The sequence below is a fragment of the Pongo pygmaeus genome, chromosome 16 (genome assembly GCF_028885625.2).
Source record: "Pongo pygmaeus isolate AG05252 chromosome 16, NHGRI_mPonPyg2-v2.0_pri, whole genome shotgun sequence".
NCBI lineage: Eukaryota > Metazoa > Chordata > Mammalia > Primates > Hominidae > Pongo > Pongo pygmaeus.
Genome location: NC_072389.2, coordinates 69,144,367 through 69,164,470, shown reverse-complemented (window position 1 = coordinate 69,164,470; position 20,104 = coordinate 69,144,367). Strand labels below are relative to the sequence as shown.

Sequence of the window (20,104 nt, the reverse complement as noted above, 5' to 3'; positions counted from 1 at the left end):
TTATGCATATTGATAATATGTGGTTGGTACAGTGTTAAGACTACTGCATCAGGAGTCAGGTTTATAGTTTTAGCTTTGTGGATTCTCATGTGAACTAGGGAAATTCATCTAACTTTGTGTTTTAGCAAACTTATGAAAAATGAGAGATTTTGGCTAGTGATCAGTAGGTCTTTAGAAAAAAAACCCTCTGATTTTCATCTTTCCCAATTTATATTAAACATTTACTATATGCGAAGTACTATTCTAGGCCTTGGGGCAACAGCCTTGAGGATACAGTTTCTGCCCCCATGGAGCTAACAGCCTAGTAGAGGAGTCAGATAATAAATATATAATATCAGGTAGTGAAAATTTCTAAGAAGAAAAATAAAAGAGGGAAAGGGAATAGAGACTGGTAGACTTAGGACAGAGGTTGGGAGGTGAAAAGTTGCTGTTTTAGTTAATGTGGTCAGGGAATGACTCTCTGAGTTGTGACATTAGAGACCAGAATGAAGGGAAGTGATGAGCTAAGGAAAGATCTGTGAAGAGCATGTTGTCAGAGGAAATTAATTATTTGACTGTCATAACCTTGGATACTATATTAAAGAATAAACAATAAAATAGTGTAGTATAATCACTTTCAAGAATTTGTAAGACTGAAATATACCTTTGTGAAAACAAAGAATAAAAATTCAAATGTTAAAATACAAATTTAGGCTGGGTGTGGTGTCTCATGCCTGTATTCCTAGCACTTTGGGAAGCTGAGGAGGGTGGATCACTTGAGGCCAGGAGTTCGAAACCAGCCTGGCCAGCATGGTGAAACCCCGTCTCTACTAAAAATACAAAAATTATCCAGGTGTGGTGGTGCGTGACTGTAATCCTAGCTACTTGGGAGGCTGAGGCAGGAGAATCGCTTGAACCCAGGAGACGGAGGTTGCAGTGAGCAGAGATCGTGCCATAGCACTTCTGGGCAACAGAGCAAGAATCTGTCTCAAAAATAAAATAAAATAAAAAATAAAATACAAATTTAAAATATTAAGACTCAAACACTTAAAAGCTGACTTAATTTTCATTAGGTTACACTGATCAAGTCTTTTTTTTTTTTTTTTTTTTTTTGAGACGGAGTCTAGCTCTGTTGCCCAGGCGGGAGTACAGTGGTGTGATCTCTGCTCACTGCAACCTCTGCCTCCTGGGTTCAAGCGATTCTCCTGCCTCAGCCTCCCGAGTAGCTGGGATTACAGGCGTGCACTACCATGCCTGGCTAATTTTTATACTTTTAGTAGAGCCGGGTTTCACCATGTTGGCCATAGCTGGTCTGGAACTCCTGACCTCAGGTGATCTGCCCACCTTGGCTTCCCAAACTGCTGGGATTACAGGTGTGAGCCACCGCACCCAGCCTACATTGATTAGTCTTTTCAGTATCCTTTGTTACCAGATGTCAACCAACAAATCTATTTAGTTAAAATAACTAAAAATGTCACTTATAAATGATATATGTATATTTCAAGTCTCCCCCTACCCCCAACAAGTAGAAAGCTTTTGGACAGGAGTGTCTCATAAAAACCAGTTATGTTGAATTTATTTTCAAACCAGGGACATTTAAGTTTTCACCTACTTTACTTTTTGCATTTATGAACTAAATGGTAAATATTGGGTCATTTTTTACAGTTTTATCATAGGTAAGTACTTGGGGATTTTAGATCATAAGATCTATGAAAATTTGAATTTCTTACTGTTACATAAAAATAAATAAGAAAAGCATGCCGTGCTTTGTTTGGGTTATGGAATGTTGTCATGGGTTCTGTGCTCTTCACTTGAGGTGCCCAGGGATGCAATGATGTAATAATTAGGAAGGGCTTTAGGGACCAGCTGTGGGAGGCGTGTAGGCCTCTTTGTGTTTTCTTATTCAATATTCAAATCCTCTCACTTGCACATGCTTTTCTAACTTTGTTTTCTGATTCTTAATACTTTCTGGTAACATCCTCTTAGGTTATACTCCTTTCAAGTCTGTAAAGTGATTTATTGACCTAAAATAATGTATCTAATATATAAATAAAATAATGTATTTATGGTCACATGTTAATATTTCTGTAAGAAGTCACTTAATTCCTTATTTTACGGGCTATTTATTTTGCATTACCTTTGTTACAAAAAAGATATTAATCATTGCACGATATAGTTATGTGATTAAATGGTTGCCAATGGTGTGTTTGAACAAAATGCTAGTTACCTTGAGGCAGAAGCCTCTTCCTCGAGGATCTTACCTTCTAAGGCCTTATTCTACAATATTGCTCCTTAATGGGAAGAGGGTACCCCAGAAAATAGATTTCTTTCCTCAGTGTCCATTTAGCCTCATTGTCTAGGCTTGTATGCATATTTGATAATTGACTGGATAGTTTAAATATTTTTCCTTTTTCCCTTTTTTTTTTTTTTTTGAGACGGAGTTTTACTCTTGTCGCCCAGGCTGGAGTGCGGTGGCGTGATCTTGGCTCACTGCAACCTCCACCTCCTGGGTTCAAGTGATTCTCCTGCCTTAGCCTCCCAAGTAACTGGGACTACAGGCACCTGCCACCATGCCCAGCTAATTTTGTTTTTGTATTTTTAGTAGAGACGGGGTTTCCATGAAGGCCTACCTTAAAGTAGATCTAAAATAATTTTTTTTTTTAACTGCTGGATTTCCAGTTTTCTTTCTACTTGGCCTCTCATTCCCAGACAAAATAGCAAATTCACTAGTCAGGGAGGTGCCTCCCTCCTTCCTCTCTAAGGCCATACCCTATAATATAGCTCCTTATTGGGACAGAGATGCCTCTAAAAAACTAGATTGCTGGCCAGGCGTGGTGGCTTACACCTGTCATCCCAGCACTTTGGGAGGCCGAGGCGGGCAGATCACCTGAGGTCAGGAGTTTTGAGACAAGCCTGGCCGACATGGTGAAACCCTGTCTCTATTAAAAATAAAAAAATTAGCTGGGTGTGGTGGCAAGTGCCTGTAATCCCAGCTACTCGGGAGGCTGAGGCAGGGAGAATCGCTTGAACCTGGGAGGTGGAGGTTGTAGTGAGCTGAGATCGTGCCATTGCACTCCAGCCTGGGTGACAGACCAAGACTGTCTCAAAAACAACAACAACAACAACAAAACAACAAAACTAGATTGCTTTTCTCAGAATTCTGGATCTATCCTGGGGAAGAATATGTGTTTGACTTAATTTAGCTCTCTCAAAGCCACCTCAGGCCTACATTAGATTGAATTTTAATTAAATCTCAGATTGGTTTTAGGGGAAAGGAATGGTTATTAAACTGAATTATATATTTGTTATTTCTTCTTGCACAGTCAGTGACAGTATCTGATGCTTTTGGTTTCCAGAACCTGTGTTTCTTTTCTTTTCTTTTTTTTTTTTTTTGAGGTAGAGTCTTGCTCTGCCACCCAGGCTGGAGTGCAGTGGTGTGAACTTGGCTCACTGCAACCTCCGCCTCCTGGGTTCAAGCTATTCTCGTGCCTCAGCCTCCCCAGTAGCTGGATTTACAGGCACTCGCTACCATGTCTGGCTAATTTTTGTATTTTTAGTAGAGACGAGGTTTCACCATGTTGGCCAGGCTGGTCTCGAACTCCTAACCTCAGGTGATCTACCTGCCTCGGCCTCCCACAGTGCTGAGATTACAGGCGTGAGCCACTGTGCCCAGCCTAGAACCCATGTTTCTTACACTTTACTGTTGTCTGAGAACTAGGAAATTTGTAGAGTCTCTTCTGATACACTAGACCCCAACCTGACCTGATCCTCCCCGTCTTGAATTTCTCTATCCTTGGGTAACTGGGCCAGAACTTATCTCCAAGCTATAAGTTAGAGGGAGAGGCACATAACCATCTATTGAGTATCTGGTACAAGACCTAACAAAAATAAGTTCAATCTGTAAATTATATTTACTTGTGTGATTCTTAATCTCTGCTGCCCACACATATGTAATCAGTTTGGTGGGAACACACAATATATTCATTAACTTATATGAGAATAGGGAAGTAATCTCAGTGTACATCTTCAAATTATAAAAAATAACCATATGTACGCCATTCGCCTTTGATGCCACTAGGTGTTTACTGCGCATAGTATGCCAGATACTGCTAGGCACTGGGTTAAAAAGATGAATAAGCTTTGTAGCACCGTGTCTTTAGACAGCCCACAGTGTGATGAAAGAGGGATGCACAGACATTTCAAATTAATGATAATGGACTATAGTAGAAGTCTGTACTGGGAGGAGATGAAGGGATGCACAGACATTTCAAATTAATGATAATGGGCTATAGTAGAAGTCTGTACTGGGAGGAGATGATGGGATGAAAGAAGAGGGCGGGAGGCAGAGGGACAGAAAATGTCTTATGGAGGAAGTATCCCTGAAGTTAGTTGAAAAGTAGGAGGATTTTTCCAGCAATTGTGAGGTGTGTGTGTCAGGGGAGCTGGAGAAGTTTTCAAATGAGGGGCTCACAAAGCGATTGAGGTGTGGGAGAGCAAGCCCCAGGATGTATGGAATGGAATGAGATGAGATTGAGGCTGCAAGCTAGGCAGGGCCCTGTATCCCATGCTATAGGCTTTGGGGACTTGATCCCATATGCAATGTGGAGTTATTGAAGCAATTTTGAGTAAAAACAGCCAGAGTGGAAGGAAATGTACTCCATCTAATCTTATGTCTTTGAATATCTTAAGCAGACAAATGTGAGGGGGAAAAATTGTTATTTTGTATGGTAGATAAGAGGAAGGTAACTAAAGACCTGTGAAACAAAAACATTTATTTTATTTATTTTTTAAGACAGAGAGTCTCGCTCTGATGCCCAGGCTGGAGTGCAGTGGCATAATCTTGGCTCACTGCAACTTCCACCTCCTAGGTTCAAGTGATTCTCCTGCCTCAGCTTCCCAAGTAGCTGGGATTACAGGTGCCTGCCACCATGCTCGGCTAATTTTTTTATATTTTTAGTAGAGATGGTGCTTCACCATGTTGGCCAGGCTGGTCTCGAACTCCTGACCTCAGATGATCTGCCTGCCTCGGTCTCCCAAAGTGCTGAGATTACAGGCGTGAGCCACCGCGCCTGGTTTATTTATTTTTTTTGAGACGAAGTTTAGTTCTTGTTGCCCAGGCTGGAGTGCAATGGTGTGATCTCGGCTCACTGCAACCTCAGCCTCTGAGGTTCAAGCAGTCCTCCTGCCTCAGACTCCTGAGTAGCTGGGACTACAGACGTGCACCACCACGCCCAGCTAATTTTTGTATTTTTAGTAGGGATGGGGTTTCACCATGTTGGCCACGCTGGTCTCGAACTCCTGACCTCAGGTGATCTGCTTGCCTCAGCCTCCCAAAGTGCTGGGATTACAGTCATGAGCCACCACACCTGGCCCTAAAATTTATTTTAATTTCAACTTTATTTTTGGACCATTGAACTTTCTATCATGTTGAGAATGCGAACAAATGGAGTTATACATTTAATGGGCTATATTTTTCAAAATTTATTTTCTCTAAAAATGCCCAGCTTTAGCCATGTTTTTTTTTGGAAACAGTCTCACTCTGTCACCCAGTCTGGAGTGTAGTGGCAAGATCTCGGCTGACTGCAGCTCCCGCCTCCCAGGTTCAAGCAGTTGTCCCTGCCTCAGCCTCATGAGTAGCTGGGGTTACAGGTGCCCGCCACCACACCTGGCTGATTTTTGTATTTTTTAATAGAGACGGGGTTTTGCCATGTTGGCCAGGCTGGTTTTGAACTCCTGACCTCAGGTGATCCACCTGCATAGGCCTCCCAAAGTGCTGGGATTACAGGCGTGAACCACTGTGCCCGGCCTCTGTAGAATGAGTTTTAGGTGTGTCTTTAATCGTAACTGACTGAAGCTGGAGTAGACTTATCCTTAAATACTGACTTTTTTGGGAAGAAATTAACAACAGTCATTACAGTGTTTGTAGGATATTTTGTTGGTTTGGTATTGTTAAATTTGGCAGTAATTTATTAAAGGCTCCCGGTATTTTCTCTTCCTTCTCAATATATATATATACATAATGCAAAATAATAATTATTGCTCTCAGTTTTGAGATCTTACTATGTAGTGGGAACTGTGCTAAGCATGTTTTACACATAATTTCAGTTAATTATGTAACAGCTCTAAATGTTGTGGGCATCATTCCCATCTCAGGATGAGACCCTTTCAGTAAGAGCCAGTAAGTGATGGAGCCTAGATTTAAACCCAAGTTTATCACTAAAAACTTTATGCTGTTTTCAACATTTTTCTCCATACTGTAGAAAGGCATAAAAGAGGGATCATGATGGCGCTGGTGCCAGCTCCTAGAAAGGTGCATCAGCCTACTCCTTATCTGTTTTTGTTTTGGTGATCACTAGAGTTGGCTTTTAGTTAACGAAGCCACAGATCACAATTGCATTTTTTCTCAGAAATGCTTCACAGCTAACTAGGGAATTTGGAGATGTTGCAACCAAGTATTTGTTGGTGTAGCAACACATTGTATGTCTAGGGACTAGTTACTTTTAAACACTTAGCTTCCGGTATGATTCCGTACCTGAGTCTGGACTCTGAAGCCTTACTACTCAAAGTGTGAGCCACAGACAATAGCATTGGCATCACCTACATTTGTTAGAAATGCAGAATCTTAGGCTTCTTCTATACTTACTGATTAGGATCTGTATTTTAACAAGATCACCAGGTAATTCGTGTCAACACTGAAATTTGCGAAGCAACATCCTAAATAATTAAAAAGAAAAACTGACTTGGCAGCAGCAGGTTAATAGATGACCCAGCAATAAGAGAAACAGTCAAATAGAATCAGAGATCTGAAGACGATGAGCAATGTGCTATGATTGGAAGGCTCTGATTAGCTATCATAGTTATTGAAAGCTATCTGAGAAGTGAGAGATTTGGAACAGCTGAAGAGAATAATGAAGAATAATGATTATTAATGCGGTGGGGCGATAACAGAGACTATGACAACAGGAAGCTTTACATAGTAGATTTATAAAGATCTTGGAGAAAAGGAAGCTATATGAAGAGACTGAAGATTAAACGTCTCTGCAGCGTTGCTGGGGTGAGGAGAGTGGTGTGAAAGTCATTCACATGGACTTCATCATAGCAGCTTTTGATGGCAGAGGGGGAACTTGTTAGATGGCAAAAAAGTTCTGCCATGTAATACTCAGCTCTTCGGAGAACTCTCCAAAGTGATTGACATTTCATTGATTTGAGGGTAGCAAGATATTTGCTGTTTTGTTTTGTTTTTGAGACGGAGCCTCGCTCTTGTTTCCCAGCCTGGAGTGCAGTGGGGCGATCTCGGCTGACTGCAACCTCCGCCTCCTGGGTTCAAGTGATTCTCCTGCCCCAGCCTCCCCAGTAGCCGGGACTACAGGTGCCCGCCACCACGCCCAGCTAATTTTTTGTATTTTTGGTAGAGATGGGGTTTCACCATGGTCAGGCTGGTCTCTAACTCCTGACCTCAGATGATCTACCCGCCTCGGCCTCCCGAAGTGCTGGGGATATTTGCTGTTTTTATTTAGAAGTATTATTTATTGTTTATCTGCCCAGTAGATACAGATTGATGAAAATTTCACCGTTGTTTTATTTACCTGATGGAATAGAAAGAGGACAGATGAATATATAGAGCAACCTAAAACCTATAGGCCAGGCGTGGTGGCTCATGCCTGTAATCCCAGCACTTTGGGAGGCCCAGGCGAGTGGATTGCCTGAGGTCAGTAGTTCGAGACCAGTGTGGCCAACATGGTGAAACCCTGTCTCTACTAAAAATACAAAAAAATTAGCTGAGCGTGGTGGCGTGCACTTGTAATCCAGCTACTTGGGAGGCTGAGGCAGGAGAATTGCTTAAACCCGGGAGGTGGAGGTTGCAGTGAGCCGAGACTGTGCCACTGCACTCCAGCCTGGGCAACAGAGCAAGACTCCATCTTAAAAAAAACAAATGAAAAACCTATAAAACTTTAGTGTAGGCTGGGCATGGTGGCTCATGCCTGTAATCCCAGCACTTTGGGAGGCCCAGGTGGGCAGATCACCTAGGGTCGGGAGTTTGAGACCAGCCTGAACCAACATGGAGAAACCTCGTCTCTGCTAAAAATACAAAATTAGCTGGGCATGGTGGCTCATGCCTGTAATCCCAGCTACTTGGGAGACTGAGGCAGGATAATCACTTGAACCTGGGAGGTGGAGGTTATAGTGAGCCGAAATCGTGCCATTGCACTCCAGCCTGGGCAACAAGAGCGAAGCTCCGTCTTAAAAACAAAACAAAACAAAAAAACAAAAAAAACCCTAACCTTTAGTGTATTACGAAACTTAAAAAATTCTAAGCTTCGTTAATAGTTAATAAGCTTTATTAATGTGCTGTTTTTTATTTTGAGACGGAGTCTCATTCTGTCACCTAGGCTGGAGTGCAGTGGTGCGATCTGCAACCTCCGCCTCCTGGGTTCAAGTGATTTTCGTGCCTCAGCCTCTCAAGTAGCTAGGATTACAGGCACATGCCACCATACCTTGAGAGTTTTTGTATTTTTAGTAGAGACAAGGTTTTACCATGTTGGCCAGGCTGGTCTCGAACTCCTGACCTCAAGTGATCTGCCCACCTCAGCCTCCCAAAATGCTGGGATTACAGGTGTGAGCCACTGTGCCTGGCCAATGTGCTTTTAATGATATTAATTTTAATTAATTACTAATATATAATGTAATATAACATAAATAGTATTAATCAAATTAATTAGTCGGATTAATATTGATGAAGTTAATGTTTGACCTATATGATTATATTAATAGTATAAATACATTTTAATATTTATTAATAGTTAATAAGCCTTAATAATAAGCTTTGTTAATAGATCCTGAGGTGGGAGGATCACTTGAGCCTGGGAGGTTGAGGCTATAGTGAGTTATGTAAACCAAAAACTATCTGAGACAGGTCGCAAATCAATTTAGGTTTATTTTGTCAAGGTTAAGGACAATGCCTGGGAGATGAGTGTAAACCAAGAAGTGTCTGAGACAAGAAATTGATCTTTCTCTATCAGTTTAGAAAGCCATTGCACTCCAGCCTGGGTGACAAGAGCGAAATTGTCTCAAAAAAATAAAGTTTATTTTGCCAAGGTTAAGGACATGCCTGTGACAGCCTCAGGAAATCCTGGTGGCAGGTACCCAAGGCGGTTGGGGTACAGCTTGCTTTTATACATTTTAGGGAGACATAATATATCAATCAGTACATGTAAGATCTTATTGGTTTGATCTGAAAGGATGGGATAACTCGAGGCCGGGGGGCTTCCAGGTCATAGGTAGATTTAAGCATATTCTGATTGGCCGTTCGTTGAAAGAGTTAGTAGAAAGGAATGTGTGGGTTACAATAAGGGGTTGTGGGAGAGGTAGGTTTTATCATGCAGATGAAGCCTCCAAGTAGCAGGCTTAGAGAGAATAGACTGTAAATGTTTCTTTTTAGACTTAAGGTCTGTGTTGATGTTAACGCTGGATGGATATAAAGAGGCATGTCCGATCTCCCACTTCCCGTCCTGGCCTAATCAGTTCTTCAGGTTAAATTTTAGAATGCCCTCCCATAGGAGGGAGTCCATTCAGATGGTTGCTGGGGGCCTTTGAATTTTATTTTTGGTTTACACAGATCTGTGCCTTTCTCCAAAGGTGATATTGAGGGCTTCACTACTTAAAGGGGGTAAGCAGGCTGGAGGGGAACAAAGGAGGGTATGGTCACATTACTGAATCCACAAATTGCAAGAGAAAAGGAGCAGAATAGTGGAATTATGTATTTCTCTGGCACTCAGTAGATAGGCATTTTATATAAGATAAGGTGAACATAGAGTAGTTACCTGTGAGGATATTCACCCTTTCATCTGTAGCTATCTGCTTCGGAACAAAAGGAAAAGGCAGCTTCCTGCATAAGTCAGCCTTCAGCTTAATTTTTTTCTTTCGTCAGGGTGAATTGGAGTCTCCAGTTTTTATTTCCTTTTCACAGCAATAATCTTTGCCACTGAATTCCAGTCTTGGCAACAGAGCAAGACCCTGTCTCAGAAATAAATAAATAAATCCACAAATAAATAAATATTTTAAAAAATAGGGTTAGGCTGGGCATGGTGGCTCACGCCTGTAATCCCAGCACTTTGGGAGGCTGAGGCGGGCAGATCACCTGAGGTCAGGGGTTCGAGAGCAGCCTGGCCAACATGGCAAAACCCATCTCTACTAAAAATACAAAAATTAGCTGGGCGTGGTTGTGCAGGCTTGTAATCCCAGCTACTAGGAGGCTGAGGCACAAGAATCACTTGAACCCGGGAGGTGGAGGTTGCAGTGAGCCGAGGTTGTGCCAGTGCACTCCAGCCTGGGCGACAGAGTGAGACAACGTCTCAAAAAAAAAAAAAAAACATTAGAGTTAGGTATAAATACTGTGGGCATTTGAAGACGTTGATTGGAATTTTGTACTTGGTCCAAAATATTCATTTTTTAATTATTATTTCGGAATCATGTTACTTAAAATAGCCTGATTTGAAAATCAGAGAATCTTAGAGTTGGATGAGATCTTGTGGGTCATCTAAGTCAATTTTTCTTCCCCTGTAGAGGATATACTTTTCTGTGGTGTATCTGCTAAGAGATAATTTAGAATACAATTATTTTTACAATATAGTATCCTTTGAAATAAAGCCACTGATGAAAATTTCACAATTATATGATGGATAAATTATAGAAAGAATTTGACATTTGTGCTCTAAAGACTTAAGGATATGGAAATTTGAGGGACAATGGATATTGAGTTCACTTTCTGATTTGTCTTTTTTTTTGAGACAGAGTCTCACTCTGTTGCCCAGGCTGAAATGCAGTGGCGTGATTTTGGCTCACTGCAACCTCCGCCTCCTGGGTTCGAGTGATCCTCCTGCCTTAGCCTCTCGAGTAGCTAGAATTACAGGCATGTGCCCCCACACCTGGCTAATGTTTTGTATTTTTAGTAGAGACGACAGGGTTTTGCCATGTTGGCCAGGCTGGTCTTGAACTCCTGAGCTCAAATGATCTGCCTGTCTCCTCCTCCCAAAGTGCTGGGATTACAGACATGAGCCACCGTGCGTGTCCTATCATTTTTTAATGAGATAATGATTTCTCCCATTGGGTCCTATTGTGGAGAGTAAGTCTCAGAGAGGTGCTGTGATTCCTCAGCTGTGCTAGGAAAAGGATGAACTGACTTCCTGGTGTTAGCAGTGGCAAATCCTTATGAACCTGCAGCAACCTTAATTCTTGCCTCCTCAGAAAAAGAATTCGACTGAGGGGCATAAAGAGACAGGCAAATTTTAGAGCAGGAGTGTAAGTTTATTTAAAAAGCTTTAGAGCAGGAAGGAAAAGAAGTGAAGTACACTTGGAAGAGGGCCAAGCAGGTGACTTGAGAGATCAAGTGCCCAGGTTGACTTTTGACTTAGGCTTTTATATGTTAGCATACTTCCCGGGTCTTGTGTTTCTTCCCTTGGGGTGGGCTATTCACATGCACAGTGGCCTGCCAGCCCTTGAGAGGGGAGCATGCGCAGTATGTTTACCAGAGTTGTACTCATGCTCACTTGAGGTGTTCTTCCCTTACCCGTTGAATGTCCCTAGAAGGTCATATACCAGTTAAACTCCTCCATTTTGCCTCTTAATGTGCATGCTTGATCCCACTCACCCAGCTCCTGAGATCTTATTAGCAAGTTGCTGATCACAAGTTTCAGGTTTTTTTCTGTTTGTTGGGAGACTGCCTTTCCCTGGTGCTGGCTGCAATCAGTTATTGTTTAGAGAGACAGTTAACCACTGCCTGACCATCACTTGATGGTCCCGTGACATACCTGGTGGTAGGGGTTGTAACATTGTAACACTGGGACCTTGATTGTGGTGAAACTAAGAAGGGAGGGACAGACTTTCTGCTGCTTTGGTCAAGTCATTACTAAAGCTGGCTATATTCTGTCAGGTGGGCAATATACCCATGGGGAGTGTTTCCTGAGACCACATTTTCTGGATACTGGTCACCCAAAGAGTGTGTAACTGGCAAAATTCCACTTCCTTGATTGTTTCTAGAGCCCTGTGTCCCTTGGAATAAATCACTTTTTAATAAGGTAATCAGTGAGGGATTGGCACTTAATTTATCATGTGATGCGGTAGCCACCTCGTTTAATAAAACTTCCTTGCAAAAGTTAGTTTCATGACCTAATGTTAGGATTTGGTTTCAGTGCACATAATTATATAAACAGGTCTTCAAATAGGTGTTGTTTTTGTAGACTGTTTAAGTAATTTTAATGCATATGTCTCTCCCCTTCCTACACTGTGTCCCACAATGTTTTAATTATAGGGTTCATCTGCTGATCGGAGTCAGTGGAGAGAACCAACCAGAACATCGGATGGCTTGTGCTCCCTTTACGAGGCAGCATTATGTCTCTTTGAAGAGGTATGTAATAATCATGGCTTTTGTATTAAAAACTTTGTGTTAAAATGCTATGGCATGTATTTATCCCTTAAAAATAATCCATTTTCTCTGGAAAAGCTACAAAAGGAAGTGGCACCAGTTGTTACCTCTAGAGAGAGGAACTGGGGTATCTAGGGTGGGGGTGGGGTGAGTAGGAGACATACTTTTCAATGTATACCCTTTCATTTATTTTGATTTTTGAATTATGTGCTGGTAACTTTAATTGAAAAAATTTTGTGTCAAGTAAAACACATAGAAAAATGTACACATATATTGCTTAATGAATTATTATAAAATAAATACCCTTCTAATATGTACCTAGGTAAAGAGAGAATTTTCTTAGTCATTGCAGAAGGCCTTTCACAGCCTTGTCATAACCTCTTTTCTCCTCCCCAGAGTAACCACTATTGTGACTTTGACCACTTCCTTGCATTTCTTTATAGTTCTGTCAACCAGATGTGCATCCTTAGACACTATAGTCTTGCCCATTAAAAAAAAAAAAAAAGGAAAGTCTTTTAAATATTTTAATCTCTAGGTTCTCTCCTCCATTTTTCTTTTCCTTCAATATGTTTGTTCAGGAATCTAGGTTTTGTAGGCTGTAGCATTTCCCACAGTCTGGGTTTTGCTGATAGATTACTCATGATGCAGTTCCATACGTTTCTTTATTCTCTGTATTTCCTATAAATTGGCAGCTGGATCCAGAGGCTTGATCAGTCTCAGGTGTTATGTATTTAGCAAGGCTATATACATGTTGTGTTCTTCCATTAGGTTCCATCTGGTTGTCTCTCTTTGTGGTATTAGCAGCCCTTGATGCTTAATGACTATTAATTCATTTGTGCTTGGTTGCAAAAATATGATATTCTAATTCTATCATTTCTTTTTATTAGTGTTGGGGTGATCAGACCCAACACCAGGTCGTGGGGGTGACAAAGTCCGGTGGAGTCAAAGGATTGAGAAAAAGACAGTTTGAGAGAGAAAGGTGGGACACCAGGAGGCCATCGCTATTGTGGAGCCCACAAAGGCCCTGAGCTCTGGGAGCCCACAGTATTTATTGGTAATCCAACAAAGAAATAGGTGGTGAGAATGTGGAGGTCAAAAGGGCAGGTGCATGGTCTACAGCTGTGATGGTGTAGCATTTATATGGAACATGTTCTGCTACTTGAGATAATGGGAATAGGAGCCTAGGAGAGCTAGAAGCAAGGAGCCAGCAAGTCTAGACACATTCGAGAGGAGATTAGGCAAGCCCTGCCTCAGTTTCCCTCCCAACACTCAGCTTTTTCCCAACAATTAGTTGCAATATTTTTATGAAGAGATTCCCTTATTGACTGATTACTCTGCTATGGTTTATATAGGAAGAGCAGAATAAATGCTTGATTCTTTCTATCTGCTCTTTATTTACCAGTTTTCAATTTAATGAATTGTCCTCCTACCATCCTCCAAACTTGGCCAGTTAACTTCATTTAAAAAATATCATGGGCTGGGCGTAGTGGCTCACGCCTGTAATCCCAGCACTTTGGGAGGCCGAGGCGGGTGGATTACCTGAGGTCAGGAGTTCGAGACTAGCCTGGCCAATATGGTGAAATCTCGTCTCTATTAAAAATACAAAAAATTAGCCGGGTGGGGTGGCAGACGTCTGTAATCCCAGCTACTCAGGAGGCTGAGGCAGGAGATTGCTTGAACCTGGAGGCGGAGGTTGCAGTCAGTCCAGATCATGCCACTGCGCTCCAGCCTGGGAAATAAGAGCGAAACTTCATTTCAATAAATAAATAAATAAAAAATAAATCATTATGAACCCACAGATTTAAGCCTATTTGACTTTCAGCACATTGAATTATTATCTGCAGTGAAGGTCATATTGTTTCATTTTTGGCTATTAGTCTCTTCAGGGTGGTTCCTAAGTTATTTTAACATAAGCCTAATAATCTTTTATAGCCTCCTTGCTTTCTGATATGTTTCATTGTTTCTGGCTGATCTTACACATTTCTTTCCCCCAATCTGGAATCATCTGGCTAGTTTTCTGAAAAAAGTCCTGGTTTCTTTTATTGGAAAATGATATTTCAAGACCACAATCAGGGTGCTAGAAATGCTTACTGCTACTGAGTTGGTCTTATTTCTAGGCTTTTATATTTATAGTAGACAGAGCTAGGATGTGTATACATGTGTATTTAAAGCTAAGATACCTAATGAGTTCATACTGATACTTTCAAATTCACAGCTATAGAATTTTTACTTAACCCTTACATTTATATCTTCTTCCTTTTAAACTAAGATTGTTGATTCCCAAAGATACAAGGATGAGAATTAGAATATGCCATTATTACTCATTTGTTTTAATTACATGTTACACACATATACACATAAACAGCAGTACTAAAATTAGACAAATAACTACTGCTGTATGATTACTGAAAAAAATAATTTCTAAAGTATGCTTTCCCTGTTTTTTAATAATTGTGTTACATGTATATAGGGCATATAGTTATTACATACTCTCTGCATTTTTTTTTTTTGACACAGTCTTGCTCTGTTGCCCAGGCTAGATTGTGCAGTGGTGTGATCATAGTGCCCTGCAGCTTCTATCTCCTGGGCTCAAGTGATCTTCCAGCCTCAGCCTCCCAAGTAGCTGGGACTACAGGCCATGTGCCATCACACCTGGCTAATTTTTTTTTTATTTTTAGTAGAGATGAGGTATTGCTATGGTTGCCCAGACTGGTCTTAAACTCCTTAGCTCAAGCGATCCTTCTACCTCGGGCTCCCAAAAGTACTGGTATTACAGATGTGAGCCATGGCGCCCAGCCTGTCTCTGTGTTTTAACCTTCATTTAGTATTAGTTCTACAAATGATTACATATTTAATGCTCAGTACTAGTCTCTGTGTCAATGTCTATTCTTTTTGATAGTTTGAGGGTCATTCTCTAGTAGATTTCTTAATAAAGACTCATCAGAACAAGATTTGAGTTTTTGCATGTTGATAATTGCTGGGCTCTTTATTCTTGAATGTCAGTGTTGATAATATTCTTTAGTTCATCTTTTCTTTAGTTCACATTTTCTTTTCTTCTTGTCTATCTTAAATATGTTACTCCATTCTTTTCTGGCATAAACTGTTACTGTCAAAGTCCAAAGGTAATCTGATTTTCTTTCCTATGTGAGCCATGCATATTTGCTGAGAAGCCCAAAGGATTTTTTTTTCCCTTTAAAGATCAGTAATTTTACTATAGAATATGTCTTGATATTATTCATTCTGGGTTGATATTCTTAGAGATGTGATAATTCAATATGTAGTTTCAAATCTTTTTTATTTCAGGAAAATGTCCCTAAATTACAGTTTCTTATTTTTATTCCTTTGATTGGGTTCTATTCTTTAGGGATTTCTATTATGTGCATGTTGGGTCTTTGCCTGATTTTAATATTTGTCAGTTTTTCTTGAATACTTTTTTAAATTTTTTAATTTCTAAAAATGCTTTTTGTCTTTCATTACTCTTAGGGCATTATCTACTGTATTTATTTACTTTTGGGTTTCTTCTAGTTTAGTTTTCAGTTCCAAAATGATTTTTTTCTCTTATTTCTAATTCTTGAGTTATGTTACCTCATTTTTGAGGGTTTGTAATTCAGATTTCTGTTTTTCCTTTGTGTCTTTTTTTTTTTTGGGGTGGGAGGGGGATGGTGTCTCTGCTGCCCGGGCTGGAGTACAGTGGCATGATCTTGGCTCACTGCAACTTTATAATAACTTCATATGGGATTTGACCTCAATACTTTTCTGTTGCTTATTTCTGCGTAGGATTAGTTTTCCTGAACTCTTAGAATGAGGTGAGATTTAAGATGGCTTTTTAAACTCCATAGACTCCCTCCCTCTGTTTTTTTTGTGTGTAATGTTAAAAAAAGTGGTTTTCCAGTTTGTGCCCCTTCCCAACTTTTGTCTTGGTATTCTCTTTCCTTTCCATCTTTCCTTTCTATTGTCCCTATCCAGTTCAATTTTTTTTCTGCTCCCAATAGTTTTTCTCAGTGTAGGGGCTTTGTTCTGGAAAGGAATCCTGGCTGGCCAGTATCAAGAGGCGTGAGCCACCACACTGGCTGTGATAGACCTGTAGGTGAACGATTCTGACTCTCTTGGCCCCACTATCCTCCTTTATCTCCAGCAAAATTCCAGACCTTTTATTAGGGACTGACAGCTGTCCTCAGATACTGTCCTCATGTTCACTGGAAAATATTTGTCTAACACACATATTATTCTATTGTTTTGGATACTATTTAAAGTATCTGACCAAGATGACCCTATCCTCTCCCATTTCATGTGCTGGCAAACTAATATGTTGACTTCTTAAATTTCTTTTATTGTTTTGCTTGATTCAGCAAAACCAAAAAACTAAAAGGCAGAAAACAAATTGATGGTCACTGTAGTCAGTTAATATCTTTATTGTATTGAGTTCATACAAGTCAATTTAAAAATCTATTAAGTTCTAATAAATAAGTGAACAGAAGTTCACATCACAAAATATAGTAAATAGATGGAAAAATTTTAGTTTTGCTAACAATAAAGAAATGTGAAATTAAGATAAGGGCATCTTCCTTTTTCCTCATTCATGTTTGCAAAAAAATTTAAAAGCATAATACTTATTATGAGTATGGATTCAGTGAAATTGGTACTGGGATGGCCATCCTGGGTCCTATGCTTTTGGCAGGCAGCCTGGATTTTTAAAAAGGCTTATGAATGGCAACAGACTTTACCATTATATTCTACAGAAATGGTAAATAAGCCATGATTTTTATTTTATATATTCAGATATATGTGTGAATGTTAATTGCTTTGTGCCTTCGCTGTTTTTAGAACAGCCTTCTTTCGTACATTACTAGTGACGTATTAATAGCACCATTTTGGAAGGTAGTTTGGTATAGTATGTTTCAAGAATCATAGGATTGTCTTTTTTCGAATATTGAGTCCCATTTCTGAGGTTCTCTACTAAGGAAGTAATAAAAAGTATAGTAACAACTATATCCTTAAAAATGGCCTATATAACAAATAAATAGACTCTAAATGCCCTATTAAAGGAAAGTGGAGCCAGGTATGATTACTTGCGTGCCTGTAATCTCAGCTACTTGGGGGGCTGAGGTGGGAGGATTGCTTGAACCCAGGAATTTGAGTCTAGTCTGTGTAAGATAGTGAGACCCCATCTATTTAAAAAAGAAGTTGGGGGTGGGGAAGTGGTTGAGTACATTGTAATGTTTTTTACTAGATGGAATATTATCTATTCAATCATGAAGACTAGGTAGGCATGGATTTGCATGACTCTTTTGTGCAATTTGTCACTTTTATGTATCCTCTGTGGTGACTGTGTTAAAGAATTTGCATATGAACAATTCTGGAAGGACATATATTTAAAAGGTAAAATTTATTGTATTAAGGTGTTAAGATTATCCATGGTGATTTTTTCTACTTTATTTCTTAAGCTTTGTTTTTCTACAGTGTTTTGTATGCAGTAATAAAATGTTTAGCTAAAGGATTGTGTGCCTCCCCTTTCCCACTTTTGCCACTTTATTAGTGTCTTTCAGTGGTTTATTCCATATGAGTAAATAGTCTAGTTATCTTTATTTAATAGGTTCTTTGAGCATTTGAGAGTGTTGGAAGGAAAGGCAACAGTAATTTCAGAGGATATATATAAAAAATGCCCAGACTAAAACTGTCTTGACTATTTGTTGCATATTTTAAATTTTTAATAGGTTTGCAGAATGGCTTCTGATTATTCGAGAACATGTGCTAGCCCAGATAGCATTCAGACTGGTGATGCTCCCATTGTCTCCGAAACCTGTGAGGTTTATGTTTGGGGGAGCAATAGCAGCCATCAGTTGGTAGAAGGTACACAGGAGAAAATACTGCAACCCAAACTGGCTCCTAGTTTCTCTGATGCACAGACCGTAAGTTTTCTAAATAGCTTACAAACTGGTAGATAATCTGGTGTATATTCTTGCTTATTTGCATTAAATAATATTGAGTATTTTTTAAATGAGTGAAAATTATCGATGGTTATTTCTGATCTATATACTGCATTAGTTTTTTTCATTTTAATAGAAAAATACATTTTGGCCGGGCGCAGTGGCTCACGCCTGTAATCCCAGCACTTTGGGAGGCTGAGGCAGGTGGATCATGAGGTCAGGAGTTCGAGACCAGCCTGGCCAATATGGTGAAATCCATCTCTACTAAAAATACAAAAATTAGCCAGGCATGGTGGCGCATGCCTGTAGTCCCAGCTACTTGGGAGGCTGAGGCAGAAGAATAGCTTGAACCTGGGAGGTGGAGGTTGCAGTGAGCCGAGAACACGCCACTGCATTCCAGCCTGGGTGACAGAGTGAGCCTCCGTCTCAAAATAAATACATAAATAAATAAATAAAAAATACATTTTTAGTCCCCAGTATCCCTGACAGCATTTCCAACTTTCAGATAACTAAATTGGGATCTCGATTTTTAAAAAGTGTTAAGAATAGCAACAGACTTTACTGTTATGTTCACCACAAATGGCAATTAAGAGTAAATAAAGGCCCGGTATGGTGGCTCACACCTGTAATCCCAGCACTTTGGGAGGCCAAGGCCGGGTGGATCATTTGAGGTCATGAGTTCGAGACTAGCTTGACCAACATGGTGAAACCCTGTCTCTACTAAAAATATTTACAAAAATTAGCCAGGCATGATGGCGCATGCCTATAATCTCATCTACTCGGGGGGGCTGAGGCAGGAATTGCTTGAACGTGGTAAGTGGAGGTTATAGTGAAACGAAATTGCACCACTGCATTCTAGCCCAGGTGACAGAGCGAGACTCTCAAAATAAATAAATAAATAAATAAATAAAAACTGGAATTTCTTTTTGCTAGATTAGCATTTCATTTTCTTATGATCACTTTTTCTTTTACATTTATAGCCCACCTAGAACTTTCTATTTATTACTTTCATTAAAATGTATTTTTTTCAAATAGGTTTAGAATACATTTTATATGGTTCTTGCCATAATGTACCCTAAGGAATTTATAGGAAGGAAAATTTTATGTCTTGCCATTCTCAGTTATAAGAGGATATTAAGCGTTTTACTTTGTTTTCATTCAATCATAACCTGGACAATAACCTGGAAAGATAACATATACATGAAGAATTTGAACTCAGCAACAAAGTCATGAGCATGAAAAGGCCATTCATGTTCTCTTAAATTTCTGTATATTCCTTAATCTCTCTGGAGAATCATGCCATATTCTGCTAAAAGACTTCCTTTGAGGCTCTTTGATAAAACCAGCCTTAAATATTATACTTTGATACTCACAGAAGTATTTTATATTTATGATTCTTTGTTTATAGATTGAAGCTGGACAGTACTGCACTTTTGTCATTTCTACGGATGGCTCTGTTAGAGCTTGCGGGAAAGGCAGCTATGGGAGACTGGGCCTTGGAGACTCCAATAATCAGTCAACTTTAAAAAAGTTAACATTCGAGCCTCACAGATCCATTAAAAAGGTTTCATCTTCTAAAGGATCTGATGGTCACACTTTAGCTTTTACGACAGAAGGAGAAGTCTTCAGTTGGGGAGATGGTGATTATGGGAAACTGGGGCATGGAAATAGTTCAACACAGAAATATCCCAAGCTTATTCAGGGACCTCTACAAGGAAAGGTATGTGCATTCTTTTTGGTTGTAAAAATAATTAGATGCATTGGTGTTGTAATTGAC

The 20,104-nt window shown here is 39.9% G+C and overlaps 1 protein-coding gene across 18 annotated transcripts in view; it reads left to right on the top strand.

Annotated features, from left to right (window-relative positions):
• The window catches only part of HERC1 (HECT and RLD domain containing E3 ubiquitin protein ligase family member 1), a 311,831-nt gene that overhangs the window by 123,784 nt on the left and 167,943 nt on the right, over positions 1 to 20,104 (top strand). For all 18 annotated transcript variants that reach the window (XM_063652260.1, XM_063652248.1, XM_063652245.1 and 15 more), the window contains exons 3-5: positions 12,287 to 12,382; positions 18,115 to 18,309; positions 19,736 to 20,047. In XM_063652260.1, the coding sequence (XP_063508330.1) occupies positions 12,287 to 12,382; positions 18,115 to 18,309; positions 19,736 to 20,047 (603 nt within the window). The remainder of the gene's footprint in view (positions 1 to 12,286; positions 12,383 to 18,114; positions 18,310 to 19,735; positions 20,048 to 20,104) is intronic.